This window comes from Eptatretus burgeri, chromosome 10 (genome assembly GCF_056783735.1).
Source record: "Eptatretus burgeri isolate ZD-2024b chromosome 10, Ebu_testis_v1, whole genome shotgun sequence".
NCBI lineage: Eukaryota > Metazoa > Chordata > Myxini > Myxiniformes > Myxinidae > Eptatretus > Eptatretus burgeri.
In genome coordinates, this window is record NC_140970.1 from 32,793,098 (window position 1) to 32,819,700 (window position 26,603).

The window sequence follows — 26,603 nt, forward strand, 5'->3', positions numbered from 1 at the left end:
TTAACTTTATCAAAACGTAATTTACTTTGGGTATATATTTATTATTTACACAGGATGGGAAGATGAGGATTGGTAGAAAGGAGCTAATTTGGATAAAGGAAGAGAATGGGTGAGTGTAAGGGAGTGCAGTGTGACGATGTGTAACATGGGAGGAATGGCCAGGTAGGGAAGCAACATCTAATGGAGGAAGCGAGAGAGATGCGGAGGTAGTCAAGAATTCCACCATTTTTGCATACATGATAAATAAATTGTTCCTTACTTACTTTCTAACTTAATATCAATTCGTGCAATACAATTGCAAGTACGAGGGTGTTCAATAAGTTGGAGAAATAAGATATCAAAGTTCAAGATGTATCAATGTTTTATTTGGAAAGAGAGAGAGAGAGAGAGAGAGAGAGAGAGAGAGAGAGAGAGAGAGAGAGAGAGAGAGAGAGAGAGAGAGAGAGAGAGAGAGAGAGAGAGAGAGAGAGAGAGAGAGAGAGAGAGAGAGAGAGAGAGAGAGAGAGAGAGAGAGAGAGAGAGAGAGAGAGAGAGAGAGAGAATGAGAATGAGAATGAGAATGAGAATGAGAATGAGTGTATATATATATATTGTTGCGGGGTCGGGTGAGAAGACCGCAAGGTGGGGGAAAGCGACGTCGATTCCCACCAGACTCCCTGGAATTGTAGGCCGTCGCTCACGGATAATTCCATGACGCGGCGAGTCGCTTAACCGACTGTGGACGCTATTAAGTCAACCTCGTGGCCTAGGGTCCTCCTGTCTAGAATCAGGTTACCTCATAAACCACGCGGTTTAACCACTGGGGAACCACGCCCTCCGTACTCCTTGTCCGAACCGGATCACTCTACCAACTACGGATCACCTTTCCGGATCGGATGCAGCTGAGTAGCACTGCCAAGGACGTACCGGCTGGAAGGAACGGATTGTTGGGAATAAAGACCCGGCTAAACTTAGATCCGAAGCATGCTGGACCAATGGAGGAAAACACAAACACGAGCTGGGAACATTTTTACAATTATTATTTATTTACAATAAGCGAGGAAAAGCATGTGGTACAACAAAAGGTTTATTGGGGATGCAATGCAGGGAAAGATGAGAGAGGTGTGGGGTGTGACAATTATACAAGCAACTTACAAAAGCAGACACAGTGCAGACTTGACGCGAGATTAATAAAAGCAATAACAATCATAACAACGAAGATCTTATACAGGCTTATCTAATGGACAGGCGCCAACACACTCAAACACACACTCAGACAAAATAAACCCAATGAAAGGCAAAGGACTTTTGCAGCCAGGGAGGGAGGGAGTTGAGGTCACAGTTTTTGGCACCTGAGCGTTTTGGGGGAAGGGATGCTCCGTGGTGCGGCACTGACAAAAGCTATGCAGTTCAGTCCACAGCCGCACGTGTGGTAATCGTGTCTGTAGCAGGAGCCTGAGTGGAGGAGAGCGGAGTCCAAAATGGTGAGAGTTGAGCAGTAGACAGGACAAGGTAAGAGGCTTGGTCGAGGTCGTGTCGGCGGGGACCAGTACAGTAGGCAGGCCGTCGAGGCGAGACGTAGCCAGAGCCAAGCCGCAGGAACACTTTCACAACGACTCCTTCAATTCTCCAAGTTCCAACCGACTTCTCACGCCTTCGACCTTCTTCCAACCAACTCCCACCCACTTCTTCCTTTCAATGTACGAACAACCACCGACTTCTTCCTTTCGATCTACAACAACCAACTTCGCCCCCACTCTGGGGATTGCTCCGTACTTTATAGATCACGGAGCTCGGGGAGTAGCTTTGGCCAAATCGACATCATCATTCGATCCGAGCATCCCGATTGGACCGGGCCTTCATGTGGTCCGCTTTTCTTGGCAGGGTTTTGGCCAGACGCTAGTTTGGCCAGCCCATGCCATGCGTGTCCCGGTTTGGGAAGGTGGATGCCAATGCAGCTTCCATAGCGAACATCAGGATTTTGCCTCTGAAAACGAGTGGCTGGATAGACGGTGGTACGCTGTGGCCAGCGAAACGAGGGTAGCAAGCGAGACAATTTCACCTCAGAAAATAAAAGGAGGGAATAAAATAAAAGGAGAAAAATGATTGATTAATCCTAACTAATAGCCCATCGCAACGCACTCCCTTGTCTTCCCACTAGACAAAAGGTAGGGACCTAATACACGTATATTAATGGAATAACTGACTCAGGACAACTATATGTTGTATGCATACAGTTCCGAGAACCGTAACAATATATTTTTTGGTACTTGATGCTGCACTGACTGAGTTAGTGCAGTAAGGCCACATTGTATTTAGCTCCAACAAGTGCCATCTGCCACATGGCCACATTGTGTTGCATTCACTAATCACAACCAGGAAGCACCATTGATGTTATTATGCAGTCAGGGAAAGTATTAATGCAATTATGAAATTCTCCTGACTTGGGCAAACATCATGATGATGACCTCATCATGATGGCATCATGCCTGCCAACCCCAAAGGGCATCCAGCAGTTCATGTGAGGCAAAGTCAAAAGGTGTCACCAAGCAGATGAAAAGCGAAGCTCCCGACCTGGATTTGCCCTTCTTGGGGCTCCTCAGGGCAACATATCGCTGTTCCATCCACTTGGTGACTTTTGAAGCCTTTTTGGCTTATAAACGGGCACTTGATGCCACACTAACTGTAACTGGTGAGACCTGATTGTATTTGGCTCCAAAAAGTGCCATCTGCCACATGGACACCAATTTATTTTGATCATCCTTGAGATGTCTCGACAACTTGACTGGAGTCCACCTGTGGCCAAGTCAATTGATTGGACATGATTTAGAAAAAACACATCTTTCTGTATGAGGTCCCACAGTTGACAGTGAATGTCAGAGCAGAAACACCACCATTAAGTCCAAATAACTGTCCATAGAACTCAGAGATAGAATTGTGGGGAGGCATAGATCTGGGGAAGGGTATAAAACAATTTCTCAAGTGTTTTAAAGTTCCCAAGAGCATAGTGAGCTCCATCATTAGGAAATGAAAAGAATATGGAATGACCCAGACTCTTCCTAGAGCTGGTGTTCCAATCAAACTGAGCAACTGGGCAAGAAGGACCTTGCTCAGGGAGGTGACCAAGAACCTAATGACCACTCTGACAGAACGAGAGTTATTTGGCTGAAATTGGAGAACCTGCCGGAAGGACAACAATCTCTGCAGCACTTCACAAATCGAAGCTTTATGGGAGAGTAGCCTGACGGAAGCCACTCCTGAGAAAAAGGCACATGACAGCACACCTGGAGTTTGCAAAAAGGCATGTGAAAAACAGATCATGAAGCAATATATTCTATGGTCTAATGAGCCAAAAGTTAAACTATTTCGCCTGAATGCAAAGTGCTATGTTTGGTGGAAACTGAGCACAGCTCATCAACCATCTAGCACCATCCCTACCATGAAACATAGTGGTAGCAGCATCATGCTATGGGGATGTTTTTCATTGGCAGGGGCTGGGAGACTTGTAAGGATAAAGGGAACAATGAATGGAGCCGAATACAGGCAAATCCTTGAGGAGAACCTGCTTCAGAGTGCAAAAGACCTTTAGAATGTGGTGAAGATTTTCATGCCATCAGGACAACGACCACAAGCACATAGTCAAAGCAACACTGGAATGGCTTCAGAACAAGAATTTGAAAGCCCTTGACTGGCCTCAACAAAGCCCAGACTTGAATCCCATTGAGAATCTGTGGAAAGACTTGAAGATTGTTGTTCACAGATGCTTCCCATCCAACTTGACAGAACTTGAGCAAATCTACAAGGAAGATTGGGAGAAAATCCATAAATCCAGATGTGCAAAGTTGATGCAGACATGCCCAAGAAGACTTGAAGGACACAAAGCATGAAGAGAGCAGAAGACCAGAATGGAAGTGGAAGAACATGGAGAGACCACCGACCTGTCGGCCTTGGCGAAGTAATCGGCCCATCAACTCGGCTTCATCGCGAGAGATTTCAATGATCTTGAAAGCCTTTATTTCCATAGCGTCAAACTGAGCAAGGTGTGCGGTTCGGGCTCAAGCCCAGAGGGGAGAGCAGTACCCCATCAAGCTGTGGATGAATGTCTTGTATGTGGAAGCTCAGGTATGCCAAGGAAGGACTTTGCGTGATGGAGGATGCCCAGTCAGCATCTGGCTTTGGAGGCCAACTTTGCAATGTGATTTGCCCAACCATAGCTGAGTGAGACCCAAGAGTTTGAGCGACTGAACATCTTTGAGAGGGTTGTTGAGAAAGCAGATGGGAGGGTTTGTGGTACCGTCCTTTCAGAGAGAGAGAGATTATATATATATATATATATACATACATATATATATATATATATATATATATATATATATATATATATATATATATATATATATATATATAGATATCGCAGATATATAGATATTGACTGATTGAGTGGGATTTCTTTGGATTAAATGCCATTCCAAGGGTTTGACCAGTTTGTGATTTTTGTCAAGGTCTGAGGAGAGATAAGATGCTGTTGTCTGTCTGTCAGATGGATGAGAGACATCATGACACAGGTAGAGTCAACAGAAAGAGGTGAAGAGGATTTTCCAGAGAATCAGTGAGATTATTGATGAAGAATAGGAATAGGGTGGGGGCCTAGAACACTGCCTTGACAGGGAGAGGAGAATAAAGGATTCCGTTGAGAGCCACACATTGGCTATGAGAGTGGAGGAAGTCTGTAACCTTCATGTGGAGTTGGCCTTCGAAGCCATAGGCACAGAGTTTGGAGAGCAAGGTGTGATACCAGACTGTATCGAAAGCTCGAGATATGTTTGGAGAGACAGCCCTGATCTCATGTCTGACACTGAGTGCCTCCATGCATTGTTGGGAGAGTGTAAACATCACATCCAAGGTCGAGTAACCAGGTCTGAATCTTAATTGATGATCTGAGATGGGGCTGATGCAGAAAGGGAATGATGTTATGTCAACTGCAATGATGGATTGATTCCATGACCTTGCTGATGATTGGAAGTTGATTCCATGAACTCATTGGTCTATAGTTAAGGGGATATGTTTTTCCACTTTTTTATGTAATGCAGTAATGTTGGTCAATTTCCAAGCAGATGGAATATGACCAAGCACAAATGACAAGGTGGAAAGGGCAGAGAGATGAAACGACCTTAAAAATGTTTCTAAACAATATGCAATGAAGTAAAAACAAAACAAAACCTTTTCCAGAGCTGGACTTGGTTGACAGAATGCCAGATAAATTATGGCAAGTGGTTAAAAAAAAAGAGGCCAAAAACAACATCCTAAAAGCAGGCAGAAAGAAAAAAGCTAAATGGCTGTCAGAAGAGGCAATAAATATTGCAGACAGAATGTGATGAGGACATTATGGATGCCTCTGAAAAATTTATCTCTATCTTTCCTCGCTTGTCATAGAAAGTCAGTATTTAACAGTTTAGAGATAGAAAGTGACAACAGAGCAGGAAAAACGAGAGATCTTTTTGAAAAATCAGAGAGACAAAGGAAAATTTAGGTCTAGGATTGGGGCCATTAAGAGAAGAACAGGAAAATATGACACAAGAAAGATGGAAGGACTACACTGAAAGTAGACAAATGAGATTGCAATATGATGGCAACCTTCAAGGAAAGAGAATATGAGCAAAAACAAAATTGATAGATTTGAGGTACATAGAGCCTTAAAAGAGCTGGGAAATGGAAAAGCACGAGGTGCCGATGAAATTTCAATCAAACTCTTTTTTGTAGTTGGGGAGGAGACAATCACAAATTTAACATCTGTACACATATCTGAAGCAGGATTGTATGGCCTAAAAGGTGGAAGCAGTCAGTCCACATATGATTGCCAATGAAAGGTGATGCAAGACAATCGATATAAATAAATGTCAATGTGTGTATGTGTGTGTGTTTCCTCTATAACTCTAAAACCATGAAAACTAGCAGTCCAAAACTTTGCATGCATACTAAGAAAACTTCAAGCAAGTGCATGACTGAAAATTGGGTGTTTGGGTTAATTAAAACACCCCATTGAAGATAATTAATGGCCTTATATAATTATATCCTTTATCAGGCGATCCTCGGCCACCTCGCTCTTGATGTGGTCTTAAGAAGTATCCTGGGTAACCTTGCTGAGGAGTGAAGCCACCATGTTTTTTGGCCTGCTCAACCATGCTTTGACTTGGAATAGGCCGCAATGATTTCTTAACGATAGTTTTTTTTTCACTTTCCTCACTTATATTATCGAATTCCTGTTCATCAAAGCTATGAATCGCTGGGTAGATTGTAATGCTTATTTAAACACCCTGGAGACACCAGCATTTGTGGCTTTATTTCATTTCTGCACATGTGATAACCTCGAGAATCTCTTACAAAGAGCAGAATTACAAAAATAAGCTCCAGAATTGAACTTGGAAGCAGTTCTGACTCCTAAAAGCGTGTTTATTTGTTCAATTTGGACATATTTGACATTTTGGGTGTATCCGGGAGGTGTATGTTTAATATGGCTGTTCGGTGATTGCTAATTGCATGCCAAGCGAGCCGTTTCTTATGAACTGTTTCGTCAGAGTGCTTTAGCCATCTGGCGAGCGCTCTACAATATTCGCACCATCACTGAATACTATATCGATCAACTTTAACAAAGTTCAGGTGACCACTCGCGTGTGTTGGCCACGTGTTCTGCAGTGCAACAGGTGATGGCTGGCTTGCTGAAAATGTGAAATTTTGTGTTCCACGACGTTTACCCTTTTTGTGCTTTCTTCCATTATATGACCTGTCACTTCGGTATAGATAAATACAATAAACAGTAAACGTTTCGTTTCTAAAAGTTTCTTCAACCGTTTCGTGGATTGCTTGGTGAAGCCACTTGACACATGTTCTTCAAGCTTCAATCAATGGTGATACCACAGTTCGATCCTGGAGGGAGGAAAGCAAAATAAACTGGGGCACTCAGTGGAACACATACCTCCGCCACGCAATGCCTGATCCAAGAGAACATATCTGGCCCAATAAATTCTTGAAATATCATGCTATATATCGTTTTTACCCCCATCTCTCAATGGTGAAGAATCACTTTAAGAAGTAAATAATTCCCCGATCTGGATTCGGATCTTCACCAAAATTGAATCAATTCTTCCTTGCCACACACCCAACCTGCCCCAAAATTACATCCGATTCCGTCCGCAAATTTTTGAGATATCCTGCACACAAACAGACAAACAAACAAACAAGAACACGTCAGGCAGAGCATGATATTTGCAAAATCCATAAAACAACTTTGACTTCAACAATAATTGGTGGTTGAATTCAATGACCAAATATGCAACTCCTCTTCAAATTTCAAGTCGATTGGATGAAAATTGAGGATTTTAGAAATTCAGCCAATGTTGACCTTTGGCCTGCGTGGACAACCAATATATTTGGTGGTTAAATTCGGTGACCTCAAACATAAATCTTCTTCAAATTCCAAGTCAATCGGATGAAAATTTGGATTTTAGAAATAGGCCTACCACCTTAGTTGTTGACCTTGGGCCTATGTTGACCTTTTGGTCTATGTTGACCTCAAAAATAATTGGTGGTTGAATTCAGTGACCTGAAATATAAATCCTCTTCAAATTTCAAGTCAATCGCATGAAATATGAGAATTTTAGAAATACCACCCAAGTTGTTAACCTTTGGCCTATGTTGACCTTTTGACGTCAAAAACAATAGGCTTCTTCCTTATGCCAAACTCCACCATGTGGTGAAGTTTCGTGAAGATCGGTTTTAAATTGTGACCTGTCGGCGATTGACAGACAGACAGACAGACAGACAGACAGACAGACAGACAGACAGAATAACAAAATCGACGAACCAATATACTTGAAAAATCTTCGATTTTGCAAGTAACAGACAGACAGACACAAGGGTGAAAACATAACCACCTTCACCTTCGGTGGCAGAGGTAATTATATGATCACAATGAGTAAAAAATGTTTTTAGTTATGAAGTAATGAATCACCACATCATGTCAGGAAAGCCGGGAGGTACGCATGCTCACTCTGTGTGGTCTGGATTTGAATCCTGACCCAGCTATAAACTGTCATCCTGATGTTTAACAGGCAGGGTGATTTATCAATGTGTGTGCTGTCTCGCGGATGGACGATAAACTGTCACATCTGCCGGAATCCCTCACCCCCTCCCTCCCTCACGCTTCTCCCTCCCTCACCCATGTCCCTCCCACCCCTCTCCCTCTTTCCGCCCTGACCCCTCCCTCTCTCTCTGACCCCTCCCCTCCCCCCTTTCCTCTTCCCTCCCTCTCTCTCTCCACCTCTCTATCTCTTGCTCCCACACCTTTCCCCTATGTTGAGGGGGTTGTTCAAACATGCATGCTTGCAGGCAGACCTTTGTGAGGAAGATATAGTGGGTTTTAAATGCTCCCACCACAGGTCTCAAAGTGCGTGCGTGCGTGCGTGTGTGTGTGCGTGTGCGTGTGTGTGTCCGTGTGTGTGTGTGTGTGTGTGCGCGTGCGCGTGTGTGTGTGTGTGTGTGTGCGTGCGTGTGTGTGTCCGTGTGTGTCCGTGTGTGTGTCCGTCCGTGTGTGTCCATGTGTGTGTATCCGCACGCACACGTATATACATATGGTGTTTCTGAATGTGGAATGGAATCTTCCCAAGGTGGGCTCAAAGTATCTCTCTTCATTTTGGTAAGGGGTCACGATTCATGGACCAAGCTGTGAAGTTTTCTGTTTTCAAAGTTTTGTGCCGAGGGCTCTCTTCAGGAACATCACTGAGCCCCAGACGGCTTCCAACTGGAGTTCGTTTGTGGTGATATTCCTAGGGATGGTTTTTAATATCCTTGTGAGGTTCTTCTTCATCACTGGTATAACTTTGACATTCTTCAGCTTCCAGGATATTTTCACTTCATGCTTCGAGGTCTTGGTGTTTGGTCATTTTCTTGATTTCTGCATCGTTAGTCCAAAATCACTGGTATTAACACCTCAATTATCAATGACTTCTTCTCTTTTTTTTTTGTACCTAAGTATGATATCTGGTCGCAATGCTTTTTTTTCGATGTTCATGCTCGATGGATTCATAAGGTCGTACGTGAGTGGTACTTCCATGTTTTCAGTGATTGCTTTTGGTTCAAATTCTGACAAATTTTCTGGAATTGGAATATCAAAGTTTTTGCAGATGCATCAGTGGATTACTTTACATACTCTGTTGTGTCGTTGTGTGTACAGCTGTTCTGACGGATTGTTTTTTTTTGTGTGTTCGGTCATTAAGCGTCACATATCATTCTCTTTGATAACACCACCTTTCACCCCTTACCTTTCTTTTTTTTTCCACCTCGCCTCCTCCCCCTCACTCTTTGTCTCTCTCTCACCTCCTCCTCACACCCCTCCTTCCCACAATGTACAGCAATCTTTGGTGAGGCATCACTCTCCTCACCTCCCCTTCCTCACTCTTCACCTTTCCGAGCTTCCCTCCCTCCTCCCTCCATCCTCTCCTCTCCCCTCCCTCTCCCCTCTCCTCTCCCCTCCCACCATCCTCTACTCTTCTCTCCCTTCCCTCCATCCATTCCTGTCTTCTCCCTTCCCTCCATCCTCTCTCCGCCCCCCCTTCTCTCTCTCCCTCCCTTCTCTCTCTCCCCTCCCTCCCTTCTCTGTCTCCCCTCCCTCTCTTCCCTCTCTCTCCTCTCCTTCCTCCTTCTCTCCTCTCTTTCTCTCTCTCCCTCCTCTCACTCTTCTCTTTCCCCCCTTAACATCCCCGACAGCAAAGCGACGGGCTGTATTTGCTAATATTCAAATAACTAAACCATTCAATTCCTAGTTTTCACATGCTAGTTAGATATTACTGAAGATAATTCAGCACAGAATAGAAGACTTCATAAAGTAAGAAATTCCCGTTGAACAAGCAGGTTTCGCAAGAGGAAGACGTTCTCGAGATGAAATCGCAAATATGAGGAGAGTAATGGAAAATGCACGAGAATCTCAGAGGAAGGTGTATCTGTTTTATCGATTATAGCAAATCTTTCTATTGTGTTGATCATGAATTGATGTGGATTGTGCTGAGAGAAATGGGTATGTCAGAGAACCTGATAAGAAGCCTGTTCACTAAACAAGAAGCTACAGCAAGAACAGAGGATGGTGAGACAGAATGGTTTGGAATTGGATCAAGGGTCAGACAGAGATGTATTCTCTCCCCTTACTTAATCAATCTGAATGGTGAATACATCATGAGGAAATCAAGTTTGGACAACATAGAGGCTGGAATCAGGATTGGAGGAAGATGTAGCAACACCCTAAGGTACGCTGACAAGACTACTCTGTTGGCAGAAAGTAAAGTGGACTTGTGAAACTGTTGCAGATGGTGAAGAAGGAAAGTGAAAAAAATGGTCTTTATTTAAACCTAAAAAAGACTAAAATCTTGTCAACTGAGAAGATCGACATGTTCAGTTTGGGAGACGATCGTATTGAAATAGTGTTTCATTTTCCTGGGTTCCAAGATTGAAGTGAGTGGAGAATGTGGAGGAGAAATTTATAGATGGTTATCATTGGGAAGAACAGCAATGTCAGGATTGACAAAGATCTGGAAGTATGTACAGTACTCGATAGACGTATTCATGTACCAATAGTATGTAATTGAAAGACATACTCACGTTCCAATAGTACATACTCTATAGACGTACTCACATACCAATAGTACATACTATATAGACCTACTCACGTTCCAATAGTACATACTCCATAGACTTACTCACGTTCCAATAGTACATAATCAAGAGACATATTCACGTTCCAATAGTAAATAATCAAGAGACATATTCACGTTCCAATAGTACATACTCCATAGACTTACTCACGTTCCAATAGTACATAATCAAGAGACATATTCACGTTCCAATAGTACATACTCTATAGACATACTCACGTTCCAATAGTACATACTCTATAGACATACTCACGTTCCAATAGTACGTACTCTATAGACATACTCACGTTCCAATAGTACATAATCAAGAGACATATTCACGTTCCAATAGTACATACTCTATAGACATACTCACGTTCCAATAGTACATACTCTATAGACATACTCACGTTCCAATAGTACGTACTCTATAGACTTACTCACGTTCCAATAGTACATAATCAAGAGACATATTCACGTTCCAATAGTACATACTCTATAGACATACTCACGTTCCAATAGTACTGTGAAGTCCACGGGACTTGAACAGTCCCGCCAACGTAGAATGAGCCGAAACGATGGAGGCGGTTTATTTATTTATAACCCAAACATGGCGGTTCTAATCGCTCTACCGCAAACGGGACGAGGAAGGTGGCACGAGTCGCTTTTCACTGAGTTGATGATGTTTATTTGTTTTTACTATTAACCAGAAATAACAAGACTTGGCAAGAAAAGGGATCCGGGGTGATTCGACGGGATGGCGTGGGATCGGGCGTGGGGAAAAACACATACAATTCCAATGAATATACAGATCTCAAACCCTCTAAGGCGCCAAGTACACACACACACGCACACACACACACACGCACACACACACACACACACACACACACACACACACACACACACACACACACACACACACACACACACACACAGTAGCTATTTTTGGTGGTCAGGCTGGACCGTGGTGTGGACGCAACTGTCCCTGGATTGGCGTCGGACGAGCTGGCCTTGCTCTCGTCAGGGGGGGCAGGAGAAACCGTGGTGCTGTCGACCTCCTGGTCTTGGCCCAAGTCCGCTCACAGCCACCAGGGAACCAGTTCTGGCGCCAAATTGCGATCAGGAGAGGGAGGCAGGTCCGCCCGCCGCTCGACCCCGTACTCCGAGAAAGCAGAACCCCAGAGCCAACCAAGGTGAGGCACGAGGCTCAGCAAAGCTCCAAGACACGATGAAAAACAGGATCGAATCAGCACAACAACAAGCACGCTCTCCGCGCAACAACCTCCACACCAAAAAACACGATCTTTTTGTCCCGATCTTCTTCCTCTTCCTTTTCGACCCCGAACAGAACCTTTTTATCCTCCCGTCCTCGTCACTTCCAATCGAGCCGTTTATTGGCCCACCGCCATCGCCTTCCGCCAATCGTGATCACGGGGCGGAGCCATCCGCAGCACTGTCCTGTGACGTCACAGCCAGCCTCCAGGGACTACTAAAAGGGGTTTACGCAGACACGCTTACCCTATCCCGTGTCCCTATCTAATTACGTGACAATTATCATTTCCCCCCTTGAAGAAATGAACATTTACTAGACAACTTATCACCACTGAATTGCTACTTATTACATCGAGATCCTGATAAACTCGAACAGCATGGCATACCTAATTAAACATCCTAATTACCCTTTGAATGCATACCCCCCCTCAAACGTAACAGTACGTACTCTATAGACATACTCACGTTCCAATAGTACATAATCAAGAGACATATTCACGTTCCAATAGTACGTACTCTATAGACATACTCACGTTCCAATAGCACATAATCAAGAGACATATTCACGTTCCAATAATACATACTCTATAGACCTACTCACATACCAATAGTACGTACTCTATAGACTTACTCACGTTCCAATAGTACATAATCAAGAGACATATTGACGTTCCAATAGTACGTACTCAATAGACAAACTAACGTTCCAATAGTACGTACATTATATACATACTCACTTTCCAATATTACATACTCACATACCAATCAACAGTGTATACTTTATAGATGTGCACACATTCTAATAGTACGTACTTTATCAATGTACCCACATACTAATGGTGAATAAAGTATATTATGTTTTGCAGTAAAACTGAATAGATGTTTGCGTGGTATATTTTGTGAATCTCTAAAATAGCTTTATGTGCTGTTGTGTGGTGGTGTGTTTGTGTTTGTGTAGTGTGCAGACGATGTATGGTGTGTGGTGTATCTGTGGTGTGTAGACTCAGGTTGCAATCATATGCATTTTATAGATGTCGTTATGTTCCGCACTTTCTCGATGTATGCACATTCTAATAGCATGTAATTTATAGACGTATTCACATTTTTAATAGTACATCTGTTATTGACATACTCACATTCTAATGGGATGTGCTTTATCAATGTGCTCACATTGTAATTGTACATACTTTATAGATGTACTCGCATTCTAATTGTACACACTCTATAGACTTACTTACTTTCTAACTTTGCATACTTTATAGAGGTACTTGGTTGAAAAATGATCACGTGTAATACTGGCTATCACCAGGTGGCATTTGTTGCCTACGTTAACACTTTTTGTGTAGACAGACAGATAGACAGACAGACAAACTAACAAACGAATCCCAATGCCATACCTGGCAAGAATAACAAAAGGAACCCGCTTGTAAAACGAAAGGCTGTGCCCAAAATAAATAATGTAATGATGCCAACTTGGTATTTGCACCTAAGTGCAACTTTGTAAATGAGCCGAAAAGATCTGATGGTCATGACGATGTCTGAACGTGACCCTATCCTTGCTGTGCTTGCCTTGCAGGTGGGAGTTGCGAGCTACTCTCGGTTTTTTGAAGATGTGCGAGATGTGCTGCGCTTTGAGACTCAGAACCTGCGAGAAATTCTGCTGACCTGTGTGAATCATACCATGTAAGCCCATAGTCCTGTGCAATAAATATTGAGTTACATGTTCCACCGAAGCAAAAGCAAAAACATTATTTGCTTAGATGTGGTTTTGCAATATGTTTGAAAGAAAATGGATGAGGTCACAAATATACAGCGGGTATAATTCTAATTTTAACAAGGTTGCTCTGATATTTCTAGGTGGCCCATTGTTGTCCAGAGCGCTCACATTCACTACTGTCCCATGAAAACCATCTTGTACATTCCGGCAGGATTGCTGCAGTCACCGTTCTTCAGTCCTGATTTTCCCTGGTAAGGAGGTAGTGCCTATAGAATTTATAACATACAGTTTATGTTAATCGCATGAAATTTGAGGATTTTATAATTATAAATTATCAATTTATAACATACAGTGCCTTTTGAAAGTCCACACCCCCTTTCAAAATTTTCACCTTTTGTTGCCTTATATCCTGGAATTCAATTGTATTAAATCAGCCTTTTGCCACCTTTTATTTACATTTTGTAACCCACAACTTCCATGTGAAAAAATTCTACAAATTTCAGAAAATTAAATAAAAATACAAAACTAGAATATCTTGGTTGGATAAGTGTCCACCCCCTGGGTTAATACTTAGTGGAAGCACCTTTGACAGCAATTACATCTGTGAGTTTGTTGGGATTGGTCTCTACCAACTTTGCACACCTTGATTGGGAAATATTTGTTGATTCTTCTGTACAAAACTGTTCAAGCTCAGTCAAGTTGCGTGGAGAGCATTGATGGACACCAATCTTCAAGTCATGTCATAGATATTAAATTGGAATTAAGGTCGGGGCTCTGACTGGGCCACTCAAGGACGTTTATCTTTTTGTTCCTTAGCCACTTCAGTGTAGCTTTGGCTTTGTACTTCAGATAGATGTCATACTGAAAGGTGAACTTCCGTCCCAATTTCAGTATATTAAATTGGATTTAGGTCGGGCTCTGACTGGGCCACTCTAGATATCCTTTTGGGGGCCCTCAATGTGCTGAATGAAGAGTCGGAGCTGCTGGGATTATGGGTTTCCTGGATCTAAACTAAGATCCAGGCTTTCAATGACATCTTGGTTGCTGCTGTCTTGTCTGTACCTGTTTGTGGTGAAGATGTTGAGATCACGAAAAGATTCAGTGATCTTCGCAGTGATATTCAAGTTTCTGCTGGCTGTGAGCCAGAGGTCAATAGAACTCATTCGGGCTTGGGGAGTCATGGATTCACTGGATTATGGGGTGTGCTGCTGCCAGTACCTGTGCAGGAGGACGGAAGTCCGAGTCTTCGGGTCCTTGGTGCTTCCAGTCCTGCTCTATGGATGTGAGACATGGACTCTGACCAGGGATCTGAGAAGGAGACTTAATTCCTTTGGTACCAGGTCTTTTCGGAGAATCCTTGGGTATCGCTGGTCGGATTTTCTGTCCAACAAGCAGTTGCGGCTGTATGGACATGTGACTCGTTTTCCTGACGCTGATCCTGCTCCTCAGATTCCCTCAGTGAGGAGCCTCATGAGTGGAGGAGGCCACTGGGCCGTCCACGTGCCTCGTGGTTGCAGCAGGTTGATCAGTATTTCAAGGAGATGGGAATGGGCCAGACATCTGCCTGGGGGACGGCCAGACGGAGGCCCTTGGAGTACCAGCGTAAAGTGGACACTAATGCGCTGCTCCGGCGCATTCTCCAATACCTGACCTGACCTGAATTAATTTACAATTGCTTTTATAAATGTGCTGGACACTGATTCCACCAATATTATTATAGTTTTGTATTTTTGATTAATATTTTGAAATTTGCAGAATTTGTTTTTCACTTGGAAGTTGTGGCTTACAAAATGTAAATAAAGGTGGAAAAAGTTTGATTCAATGCAATTTTATTGTAGGCTACCAGGCAACAAAAGGTGAAAATTTTGAAAGGGATGTAGACTTTCTATAGGCACTATATATAAGGAAAGGTGAGGTGGTAAATTGTTAAAATCAAGTTTGAGACAACAGAGTGGGAAGGAAGATAGTTGAGAAAAATGAACTTTGGGGAACAGGAGTCGTTGGGAGATGAAGGAAAAGGGAACGGAGTTTTGGATCAGGAGAGTTAAGGGAAATTCCTTCCATTCTTCCATATTTGCTTGTGTGTAATAAATATATGGCCCCTATAGTGCTTGTGTGGGATGCAATGGGAATCATTTCTGGGGTAAAGGAAGTGTTTCCCAAATTATGGTCATAGGCTAAAAAGAAAGTGTGCAGCAAGGTTTGCAAATGGAATTGAGGAAGGAATGGAATTAAGCTAGAGGAGGATGGAGAGGCTACAAATATTGGAACTGCTTTGAAAACATGATTGGTAAGGTCAGACAGCAAAAGGTAATTACAGGAAGAGGGGAAAAATGCTACATCAACACTAGTAGTTCGTATCATAAAACGGAAGAGCTTGAAGCTAAATTATATAGCGGGGAGTATGATATAGTTACAGTAAATACACTCTTTTCGCATCTTCAAACTCGTTGGACTGCCGAGGCAGTTTTTCCTTGGCTAAGGGGCACAATCCTGGATGGGTTGCCACTTCATCACAGGATACTCGAATGGCTGATTCTTGCCAGTAAGCTGGTACTCGCTTTAATGCAGTGGATGTAGCATAACAACACTTTAGGAAGGCATTTGATAAGGTCGCACAGTGAAGGCTGTGACCTAAGGTGAGATGGGGCCAAAAACTATATATATATATATATATATATATATATATATATATATATATATATATATATATATATATATATATATATATATATATATATGTAAATGTATATATAAATAAACATTGTTGCGGGGCGGGGGTCAGGTGAGAAGACCACTTGGGGGGGGGGAGCTATCTCCGCTCCCACCAGACTCCCCTGTGTAGGCCATCACACACGGATAGTTCCGTGACTCGGCGGGTCGCTTAACCGACTGTGGACGCCAATAATTCAACCGCATGACCTCGGGTCCTCCCGTCTATGGGTTAATCGTGTTACCTAATTAATCACATGATTTAATTACCAGGGAACACGCCCTCGGTACGCCTTATCTGATCCGGATCACTCGACCGGATCGGATCACTTTTCCAGATTGGATGCAGCCGAGCGACACTGCCAAGGGCGTACCAGCTAAAAGGAATGGGTTGTTGGGAATAAAGTCCCAGCTAAGCTACGATTCGGACCATGCTGGATCAATGAAAGAAACCACAAAACGAGCTGGGAACATTTCTAATAATAATTTATTAACAATGGGCGAGGAATGGTATGTGGCACAATCAAGGTTTATTGGGGTGTGTTGTGCAGAGATAGGGGAGAGAGAGGTGTGGTGCAGCAAATAAACAAGCAACTTACAAAAGCAGACACAGAGCAGACTTAATGCGAAAATAATAACAATAACAATGATAACAATAACGATCTTCTGTAGTCTTACTTAAGCAGACAGGCGCCAGGACACGCACACACACAGACACAGAAAACCTGATGAAGAGGGAGTATTGCAACAAGAAGGGAGAGGAGTTGAGGCTATGATCTCGGTACCTTTGTTCTTGATTGCACGAACGCGCCAACAATACGTTTTGGAGGGGGATGCCCCATGGTGTGTGGCGGGTCGTGGCGATGTCGAGTAGAGCGAGGTGAGGGTGAGGCCAGAGCGAGAGAGCGAAAGAGAGAACGGCGGAGGGACCACTCCGACCTTTATAGGACTTGCAGTGCGGGACGGAGGGCCACCCCAAAGCGAAGCATCATCACCTGAATCGGGCGCTCCGATTTCCTCCGACCCCTCACGTGGCCCACTAACCTTGGCCGGAAACCGCACCACTTCGTTTCAGGCAAGGTCATCTCAGACAGCGAACATATTTCGCTCCGAGCCCATGTCGTGACACGAATCGCCCACACCGAAATTGGCGCGCGAATCGTCCCGCAAAAACCTCCGGGCCGTGCCCTGGCGACCGGCCTAGAGTCCCGCATGCCCGCTCGGGCATCCGACCAGCGCCGATCAATGCGCCCGTTCTGCGTGCGCCAACGTGGCCCGCACTGAACAACATTCCCCGGCTCGATCGCAGCTTCGCTGGCCGTAGAGACGAGAAGACGTTCACCATTCGTGGGGAATCCACTGCTGCCAGCGAGGGCTGAAGATACATTGTTATGGATAAATCCATGCATGTTTCGCCAGCGGTGTACGTGTCTGCCTTCGAGCACATTCCATACAGTGCGTGTGGTTCGGCCATTACGCACGTGGCCAGCGCTCGCGTTCGCACGACTCTGCTCACGTGTGCGCGGGGCGAACACCAATATGTGTCAAATATTTGGTTGAAAAGGAACACGCCGCTTCTTACTTCGCATACTCGTATCCCTCCCAACATGGTGTGGAGTCGCCTTTATCGGCCTCCGTATGTATTTCGTGCAGCGTGGGCGTCGTGCTGGCTGTGTTTCCTGTGTTGTGAAAAACACCATTCGTGCAGCCTCTTTTGAGATATTCATTCGTATGCCTTTTTAATGCAACCGGCAATCTTCCCCAGATCATCGGAAGCTCGAGTCGATAATCCCGGACTTCCAAGTGCACTGTATGACTCGCCGCACACGTTGGGTTGAGGGTTCGCTTGGGAACGAGGTCTCTGTGCTGTTAATGCCCATGCGTCATCGTTTCCTCGCAGCGGCGCCGCACGTGCTGGCCTCTGTGAGGACCCATCTCACAGTGAAGGGGCACGTGGCTCAGATTTACCTCAGGAATAATCAGAAAAGAAGTGTAGGGACGAAATGAAGAAAAAATGATGTAAGCAAACTTAGCTATGAGATCATCGTAACGCACTCTGTTGTTATCCCGCTAGACAAAAGGAAAGGGACTATCTTCACGTATATTAATGGAATAACTGTCTTGGGACGACTCTCTGTTGGATGCATGCAGTTCTGAGAACCGCAATAATATATATGTGTGTATATATGTATATATGTATATATATATATATATATATATATATATATATATATATATATATATATATATATATATATATATATATATATATATATATATATATATATATATATATATATATATATATATATGTATAAATTTGTACATACATGCCGATGTTTGTACATGTATGTACAAATTTGTACATACATGTATATATATATATACACACACACACACACACACACAAAAACATAGAGTGTATATCTATATGAATAAATGTGTGTGTTTGTGTGTGTCAGTGTGTCTCCTCCATAACTCCAAAATCATGAAACCTAGCAGCCTGAGAGTTTGCATGCACACTAAGAAAACTCAAAGGAAGTGCCTCACTGAAAATTGGATGTTTCGTTTAATTAAAACACTATTTTTGAAGATAATTGACGGCCTTATTTAATTACATCCTTTATCAGGCGCATCCTCGGTCACCACTCTCCATGTTGTCTCAGGGCATATCCCAGGTAAGTAACATCCCTGGAGTTTGAAGCCACCATACTTTTTGGCCTACTCAACCATGCCTTGACTTGGACCAGGCCGCAAAGATTTCTTAATGATAAAGTTTTTTGTTTGTTTTTTAAACTTTCCTCACTAATATTATAGAATGCCTGTTCATCATAGCTACAAATCGCTGTTTACATCACTTTGTATGTGCTATAGTTTTCAAATTAGGAGCTTGGAGCTATTTCATGCATTATATGATACAATTTTCCACGATCTACTCTCACGGACTATTTAAAGTACATCATCAAAATATTATTTCGGTTTTGAGGATCGGATATCGTACAGACTAAATAAGTGTTGAAATCTGTTGTGAACTCTGACGATTTAAAGAAATAACAAGTCTTATAACTATAAAGCCGAAATACCAACTTACTTTCAGCAAGCAAGGCTATGTTCCCTCTATACACACACAAGAAAATGTGTAATTTACAAAGCATTAAACTTATGTTTTTCTACTGTTTGGAGAATTATATTGAGTAAACCAAAAATTTAGGAACGTGCCAAAATTAGCCAGATTCATTGAGCTGCATGATTTAATGTATTCACTGCTCGACCTCGTACCCTATCTCCCAGAGGGACTGCCTATCCATAGTGTCTGCCAGATCTGTGTCTATATTTTCAGAGGTTTCTTGAGGTGCTCCACAGCAAATCAAAACAAATTTGGTGAAAAACGGATGTTTTGAAAAGAAGTTATGAAGTTTGCTCACACACACACACACACACACACACACACACACACACACACACACACACACACACACACACACACACACACACACACACACACACACACACACACACACACACACACACACACACACACACACACAGTACCTATAAAAAGTTATAATGTTTGCTCGAAAATGTACACACGCACGCACACCCACACACACACATATATATATATTTTATATACGTATATGTATGTAGAATGTCTGGTTTTGGCTTAATGGTTAGGGTGGTAGGCTTGGGATCCTAGAATCCTGAGTTCAAATCCCACTCTGCTGGTAAATTAATACCAGGTGGGTTTGACTCTACCTGTCATCCTTCTGAGGTCGGCAAAATGAATGCCAGCTTGCTGGTATCCTGTGTCGGAATGGCGACCTGTCCAGGATTATGCCCAATAGCCAAGGAGACTTCTTAGGCATCATCAACACACAGCACAGAGTATGCTCCTGATGGATGGATGGATATATATATATATATATATATATATATATATATATATATATATATATATGTGTATATATATATATATATATATATATATATATATATATATATATATATATATATATATATATATATATATATATATATATATATATATATATATGTGTATATATATATATATATATATATATATATATATATATATATATATATATATATATATATATATGTGTATATATATATATATATATATATATATATATATATATATATATATATATATATATATATATATATATATATATATATATATATATATATATATATATATATATATATATATATATATATATATATATATATATATATATGTGTATATATATATATATATATATATATATATATATATATATATATATATATATATATATATATATATATATATATATATATATATATATATATATATATATATATATATATATATATATATATATATATATATATATATATATATATATATATATATATATATATATATATATATATATATATATATATATATATATATATATATATATATATATATATATATATATATATGTATGTATATATATATATATATATATATATATATATATGTATATATATATATATATATATATATATATATATATATATATATATATATATATATATATGTATATATATATATATATATATATATATATATATATATATATATATATATATATATATATATATATATATATATATATATATATGTGTATATATATATATATGTATATATATATATATATATATATATATATATATATATATATATATATATATATATATATATATATATATATATATATATACATATACATCCGTGCATTCATTTCAAGTGCAAGGCAAAGATGGTAAGCAACTGCAGATTAATTGACTAAATTCCAACCTGGGGCATGAGCAGCTAGTTTCATAAAAAACGGTCCACTGAGAACTCCACCGAGTGGGTTACCATAGTCAGGTTACAGTGCACAAACCGCCCATCACACCTGGCAAAGTACGTTTGCGAGTCCTGTGGTACAAAGAGCACAGGCAATGGACTACTGAGCAGTGGAGAAATGTGAGATGGTCAGATGAATCGGCCTTCCCCATGTTCTCGCCAAACGGGCGAGTGCACGTATGGCGCCAACCTAAAGAACTCTGTAACCCTGAGTGCTTGTTTCCAACAGTGAAGAGTTCTGGTGGTTCTGTACTGTTGTGGGGCATGTTTTCATGTCATGTTTTGGGTGTAGTCATTCCCTCAGAAGGAAAGGTCAGTGTCAATCAATACTTAATTATACTGAGTGGTCATCTTCACTCCATGTTGCAGCATTTCTTTCCTGCTGGGAGGGTTGTCTTCCAGGATAGCATTGCCCCCATCGACAGAGCATGTATGGTCACCAAATGGTTTGATGAGCATGACACTGTTGTTATCTATATGTCATGGCCTTCTGAGTTACTGGATCTGAACCCAATCGAGCATTTATGGGATATTCTGGAACAACGCCCGAGACAGCGTTTTCCAGCTCCACCAAACAGGCATGAGTTGATTGACTTTCTCTTGGAAGAATGGTGTCACATCCCTCCTGCAGAATTATAGATGCTTGTGGACTCTATGCCATGGTGCATACAGGCCGTACTGGCCGCACGTGGTGGCCCAATGCCATATTAATTGACTTTACATCGGTGTTTCCAATTTTTTGTCCACCACCTGTACATAAATACATCATAGAGTTCGGTAGTACTCCATATCGATGAATGACAGGGAAAAATGGCCACCCATTCAAATGTGTCCACAATAATGGGCTCATAGACTATTATATAGTGAAGTCATAAGCATTTAAAAGCCATACCTTTTATTTTCGAGCGTTTTCTGAACTACCCGGATTTAAGAAAATGCCAGAATACATAGGTAAAGTACCACAACAGAAGATTGCTAAAATACCCATTTGTACTTCTGCTTCTTCCCTCCAAAAACAATGTAAAACGTTAGCCCAACATTCCTCAATAACTGCTGAAGCTATGATGGTGATTCCAACATGAGGAAGTTGCTTTGTCTCTGGGCTAGTGCACGCAATCCAAAATTTAAAAATACGTTTAACATTAATCGTTGTATTACTAAAATAAATCAAATATATCGGTGGAATCAACCAAACCACACCAGGATCTTGAGGGGAGGGGGGCGGGGGTGGGGGGATGGACAGTCGACAGAACCATTCAAAAAGTGATACATTTCCAAACCATCACCCAAATAAACTGAAACAAGTATTAAATCAATTTATTAACATAGATGGATTTAATCCAAACCAAAATAACAAAATATATAAAATATTAAGCATTTTATTGTTTTAAAAAAAAATGATATTCACATCAACATTTCTGCATATGTGGTAATCCCCAAAGTGGACTGAACCTGGTGAAAGATTGAGGCGGGGGGGGGGGGGTAGAATGTACCCTAGGATTGAGGCGGGGGGGGGGGGGTAGAATGTACCCTAAGCCAAATTTAATAATGTAGATGGATTTATTCCTTCCCAAAATACCAAAATATATAAAACAATGAGCATTTTATGACTCAAAAAAATTGCAGAAACTAGAAAAAAAAACATTAAAAAAATGTAAAAACATAGAGCGATGAAATCTCAAAAAAACAACAAAACAAGGTAGGAATGACACTACATTATGATGCCACAATACAACACCGCAATCCTGTTATGGATTTGAATCACGATATCTTTTGACATTTTACTTTTTTTGTGGGAATGTGATGGATGCAGAAGAAGAAGAAGAAGAATTCAGAATAATAATGAAGAACGACACCACATTACGATGCTGCAACACAACAGCACAATCCTCTTCTGCTTTCGCATCATGACATCTTTTGTTGCTGTTCCATCACAATCCCACAACAAAAGTAAAATGTCAAAAGATATTGTGATGCTAATCCATGAGGATTGTGGTGTGGTGTTGTAGCATCGTAATGTGGTGTCATTCCTACCTTGTTTGGTTGTTTTTTGAGATTTCATCACCCTATGTTTTTACTTTTTTTTTTTTTTTAAGTTTTTTTTTTCCTTATACATATACATGTGTGTGTGTGTGTATATATATATATATATATATATATATATATATATATATATATATATATATATATATATATATATATATATATATATATATATATATATATATATATATATATATATATATACATATATGTACATATTATGTATATCATGATATTTGAAAAAGTTGTGGACGGATTATGACAAAATTTGGTGGATGAGTTGGGAGGTGACAAGAACAAGCCGACGAGATTTTGGTGAAGGTCCAGATGTAGATCCAGCATATCAGTGGGCTACAATACGTAAACTGTTCAGCCTGGTTTACATGAATGATCTATAAAATGTGTCATCTGCAAGTTTGGAAAGCCAGCTCTTAAATTCCAAGGTGGAGGTAATGTCAATGGCAGAGAGATAGAGAGGTGATATGATTTTTTTTTCACACATATGGACATCCAGACGAATACACGAGACACAACACAGGACTGTGTTAGATGAGAAAAACACAGCCAATTAATTTGAGGGAAGTGCCATAGTTTCCCGGGGCACTCTGGGTACATGTGATGCCACAACAATGGCACTGCATTTCTCACTTCACTCAGCGGGGAATTTCTTGAGGAGGAATTTCCTCTTCCCCATGGATGCCAATGTATCGGGATTGTCCGTGCTCTCTGCTTTTCAATGCTGAACCTCAAGCAAGGAAGCAGCACACACCATTTTAAAGTCTTTTGGTATGACTCAGTGGGGGTTTGAACTTCCGACCTCCCAAACTCAGAGTGGACACCTTTTTAGCATTACACTATCATGTCTGGGAGGGAGGGAGGTCAAGATCCTCGGCAGTCTAAGCAAAGCGATTGGCAGATGCAGTTTAATATATGGAAATTCAAGATGCTGGTGATAGGTAAGAATAATTGAAATAGATACTACATCATGTTAGGGCCAGTTTTCGAGGATGTTACATATGAGAAAGATCTGGGGGTGGTAATAGATCCGGGGGTGGAAGGAGACAGCACGGTGCCAGGCAGCTATTGGGAAGGAGTTTGAGGTTGTTGTTGTCGGGGGATAAATTACAAATCAAAGTAGGTCGTGGTAACACAGGAATTTAAAGAGTCTTCATCCAGAATATTGTGCACAGTTTTGGTCACACTTCTGAGGAAGGACATGGGTGGCATAGAGAGGGTTCCTTGTGGGGTGACTAGATTGATTCCAGGGCTAGCTCGACTAAGTTATGAGGATCAGCTGAAGCAGATTGGACTTTATACATTAGAAAGGAGGTGATTTTGAGGGGATGTGATGCAGATGCTTCAGATGATGAAGGGTATAGACAAAATAGTGCAGAATAGGTTTTCATAGAATGGACAGTGACAGGACCTGCAATCATGGTTTTAAAGTAATGAAGAGTAGCATTTTGACGGGAGGGGGGTCTTTCATTCCGAGAGTCGTTCATGTATGCAATAATCTCAGTAGATATTGGTTTAAATTTGAGTAAGGTAGGTACCTCGGCCCATTTGGGGATGAAGAAGTACATGGGTATTGGCAGGCATGGTAGGTATAGCTGAAATCTGGGTTGGTGATTGTTTTTCTTGCCATGATTGTTGGCGATGGTATTGTGAGAGTATTGTTGTTGTCTGTGAGAGAGTATTTTGAAAAGATGAACGTGCTGTCTGTGTTTGTTTCTTACTCACTCTACAACCTTGTCCCTCTCCCAGACCTCCCCCCTCTCAAAAAAATACAATAAAAAAATATTTAATTTATTTTTGTCATATTTTACCTGTGTATAAACCACCCTGGTGATGTCTGTAGTTTCCCCATTGTTTTCATCCCCACTCCTCCACCCCCACACCCACTCTCAGTTAATTTTTGTTGTTAAACTGTAAGACTGAATCAAGGTGGTGTAGATGTGGTGCAGGCTTGATGGGCCAAATGGCCTTCTCTTGCGTCAAAGTTCCTTTCGTCGTACCTCTGGTGAGAGAGTCGAGTTAGCGGCTGCAAATAACGTGACGCATAACTCGTGGTGTATTCAGTAAATCATGTGTCAGAGTGAAAAGAAGAGCAAATGTAAGAAGAGATAGATTGGAGGTTGAGTATGAACTTCAAGAATTTGAGAAACACCTCTTGGAAATGAATTGGGTCCTTGCGATATCCTTGTGGTGTAAATGCAATGTACAGAACATTAAACACAGGTGATTAAAAATGCTTCCATTTCAGGTCCCAAAACTTTGCTGGTGTTGGAAGCAATATCGCTTACCATCTTGTGAAGAACCTTTTCCCACATGGTGAGCAGGATTGTTTGTTTCTTAATGTATATGATGTATTTATTTATTGTGGAGGTGGTGTGGTGGGATTGGGGTGGGGGTGGTGAATGGATAGGTGGAGGATTGAGTACCTGAAGGGCAAGTCTTAAGGTGAAATCTTTTGTGTTTTTAAAAAAATTCTCTTGAGACAGGAAGTAATCCATTGGAGTGCAATGAAATTGCACTGCGTGTGTGGCTTCACTATGAACAAGGTTTAATGAATTTTATATTATCAATCTGTTGCGAGATATTCATCTATCAGCTACACAAAGCACATGTGGTTTGCTAAAATGATACAAGGAATGCAATTTGCTCACAATTCCAAAAATAACATTCCTTATATCCTAAGAGCAAACAATGACAGCTATGACAATGATACTTCATGATGATGAATGTTGTATTTGCTAAAATATGTTTTCGTGTTTCATCATGGTTGTTGAGAGTGTTTTCAGTTTATTGTTAAAATTGCTGCTTCGTCATGAGCATAATCACCCGTGGATGTGGCAGACAGTCATATGTAACATGCGTGTCACTGAGCTTGTCATTGCCTCGGTTTGCATTTGCATGGATTTAAAAAAAACAAACGATGCAAAGCAGTCATTCTGCAGATGTGTAAACAATGCTGCTGCATATTTGAGCATCCTTAAAAATCCAAGTTTGCTTTCAATATTCACTCTTCAATTGTGGAAATTAAAATTTCTCGACCGTTGCATACCGGCGTAATGCTAAAGAGGCAAAAATGTACGGCCGTATGTAATTATGCATTCTTCTGGGAATCTAGGGCCTGTAGGTTTGGGCTGCAGTTTTAAACATATTACGGCATGAGCAGGGGATGTTCATTCATTCATTCGAATGCAGCACCTGGATGCGAGTTGCATCATTTCTGGGAGCATGGCTGCATTGCTGATGCAGTCACTGCTGAAGATTCGGACAGAAATCTGGAATT

General features: G+C 41.2%; 1 protein-coding gene across 1 annotated transcript in view; it reads left to right on the forward strand.

Annotated features, from left to right (window-relative positions):
- Nucleotides 1–26,603, forward strand: part of LOC147018262 (endothelin-converting enzyme 2-like) — a 119,898-nt gene that overhangs the window by 80,836 nt on the left and 12,459 nt on the right. Inside the window, exons 13-15 of the mRNA XM_085897803.1 lie at nucleotides 13,510–13,616; nucleotides 13,791–13,901; nucleotides 25,572–25,639. Of these exons, the coding sequence (XP_085753929.1) occupies nucleotides 13,510–13,616; nucleotides 13,791–13,901; nucleotides 25,572–25,639 (286 nt within the window). The remainder of the gene's footprint in view (nucleotides 1–13,509; nucleotides 13,617–13,790; nucleotides 13,902–25,571; nucleotides 25,640–26,603) is intronic.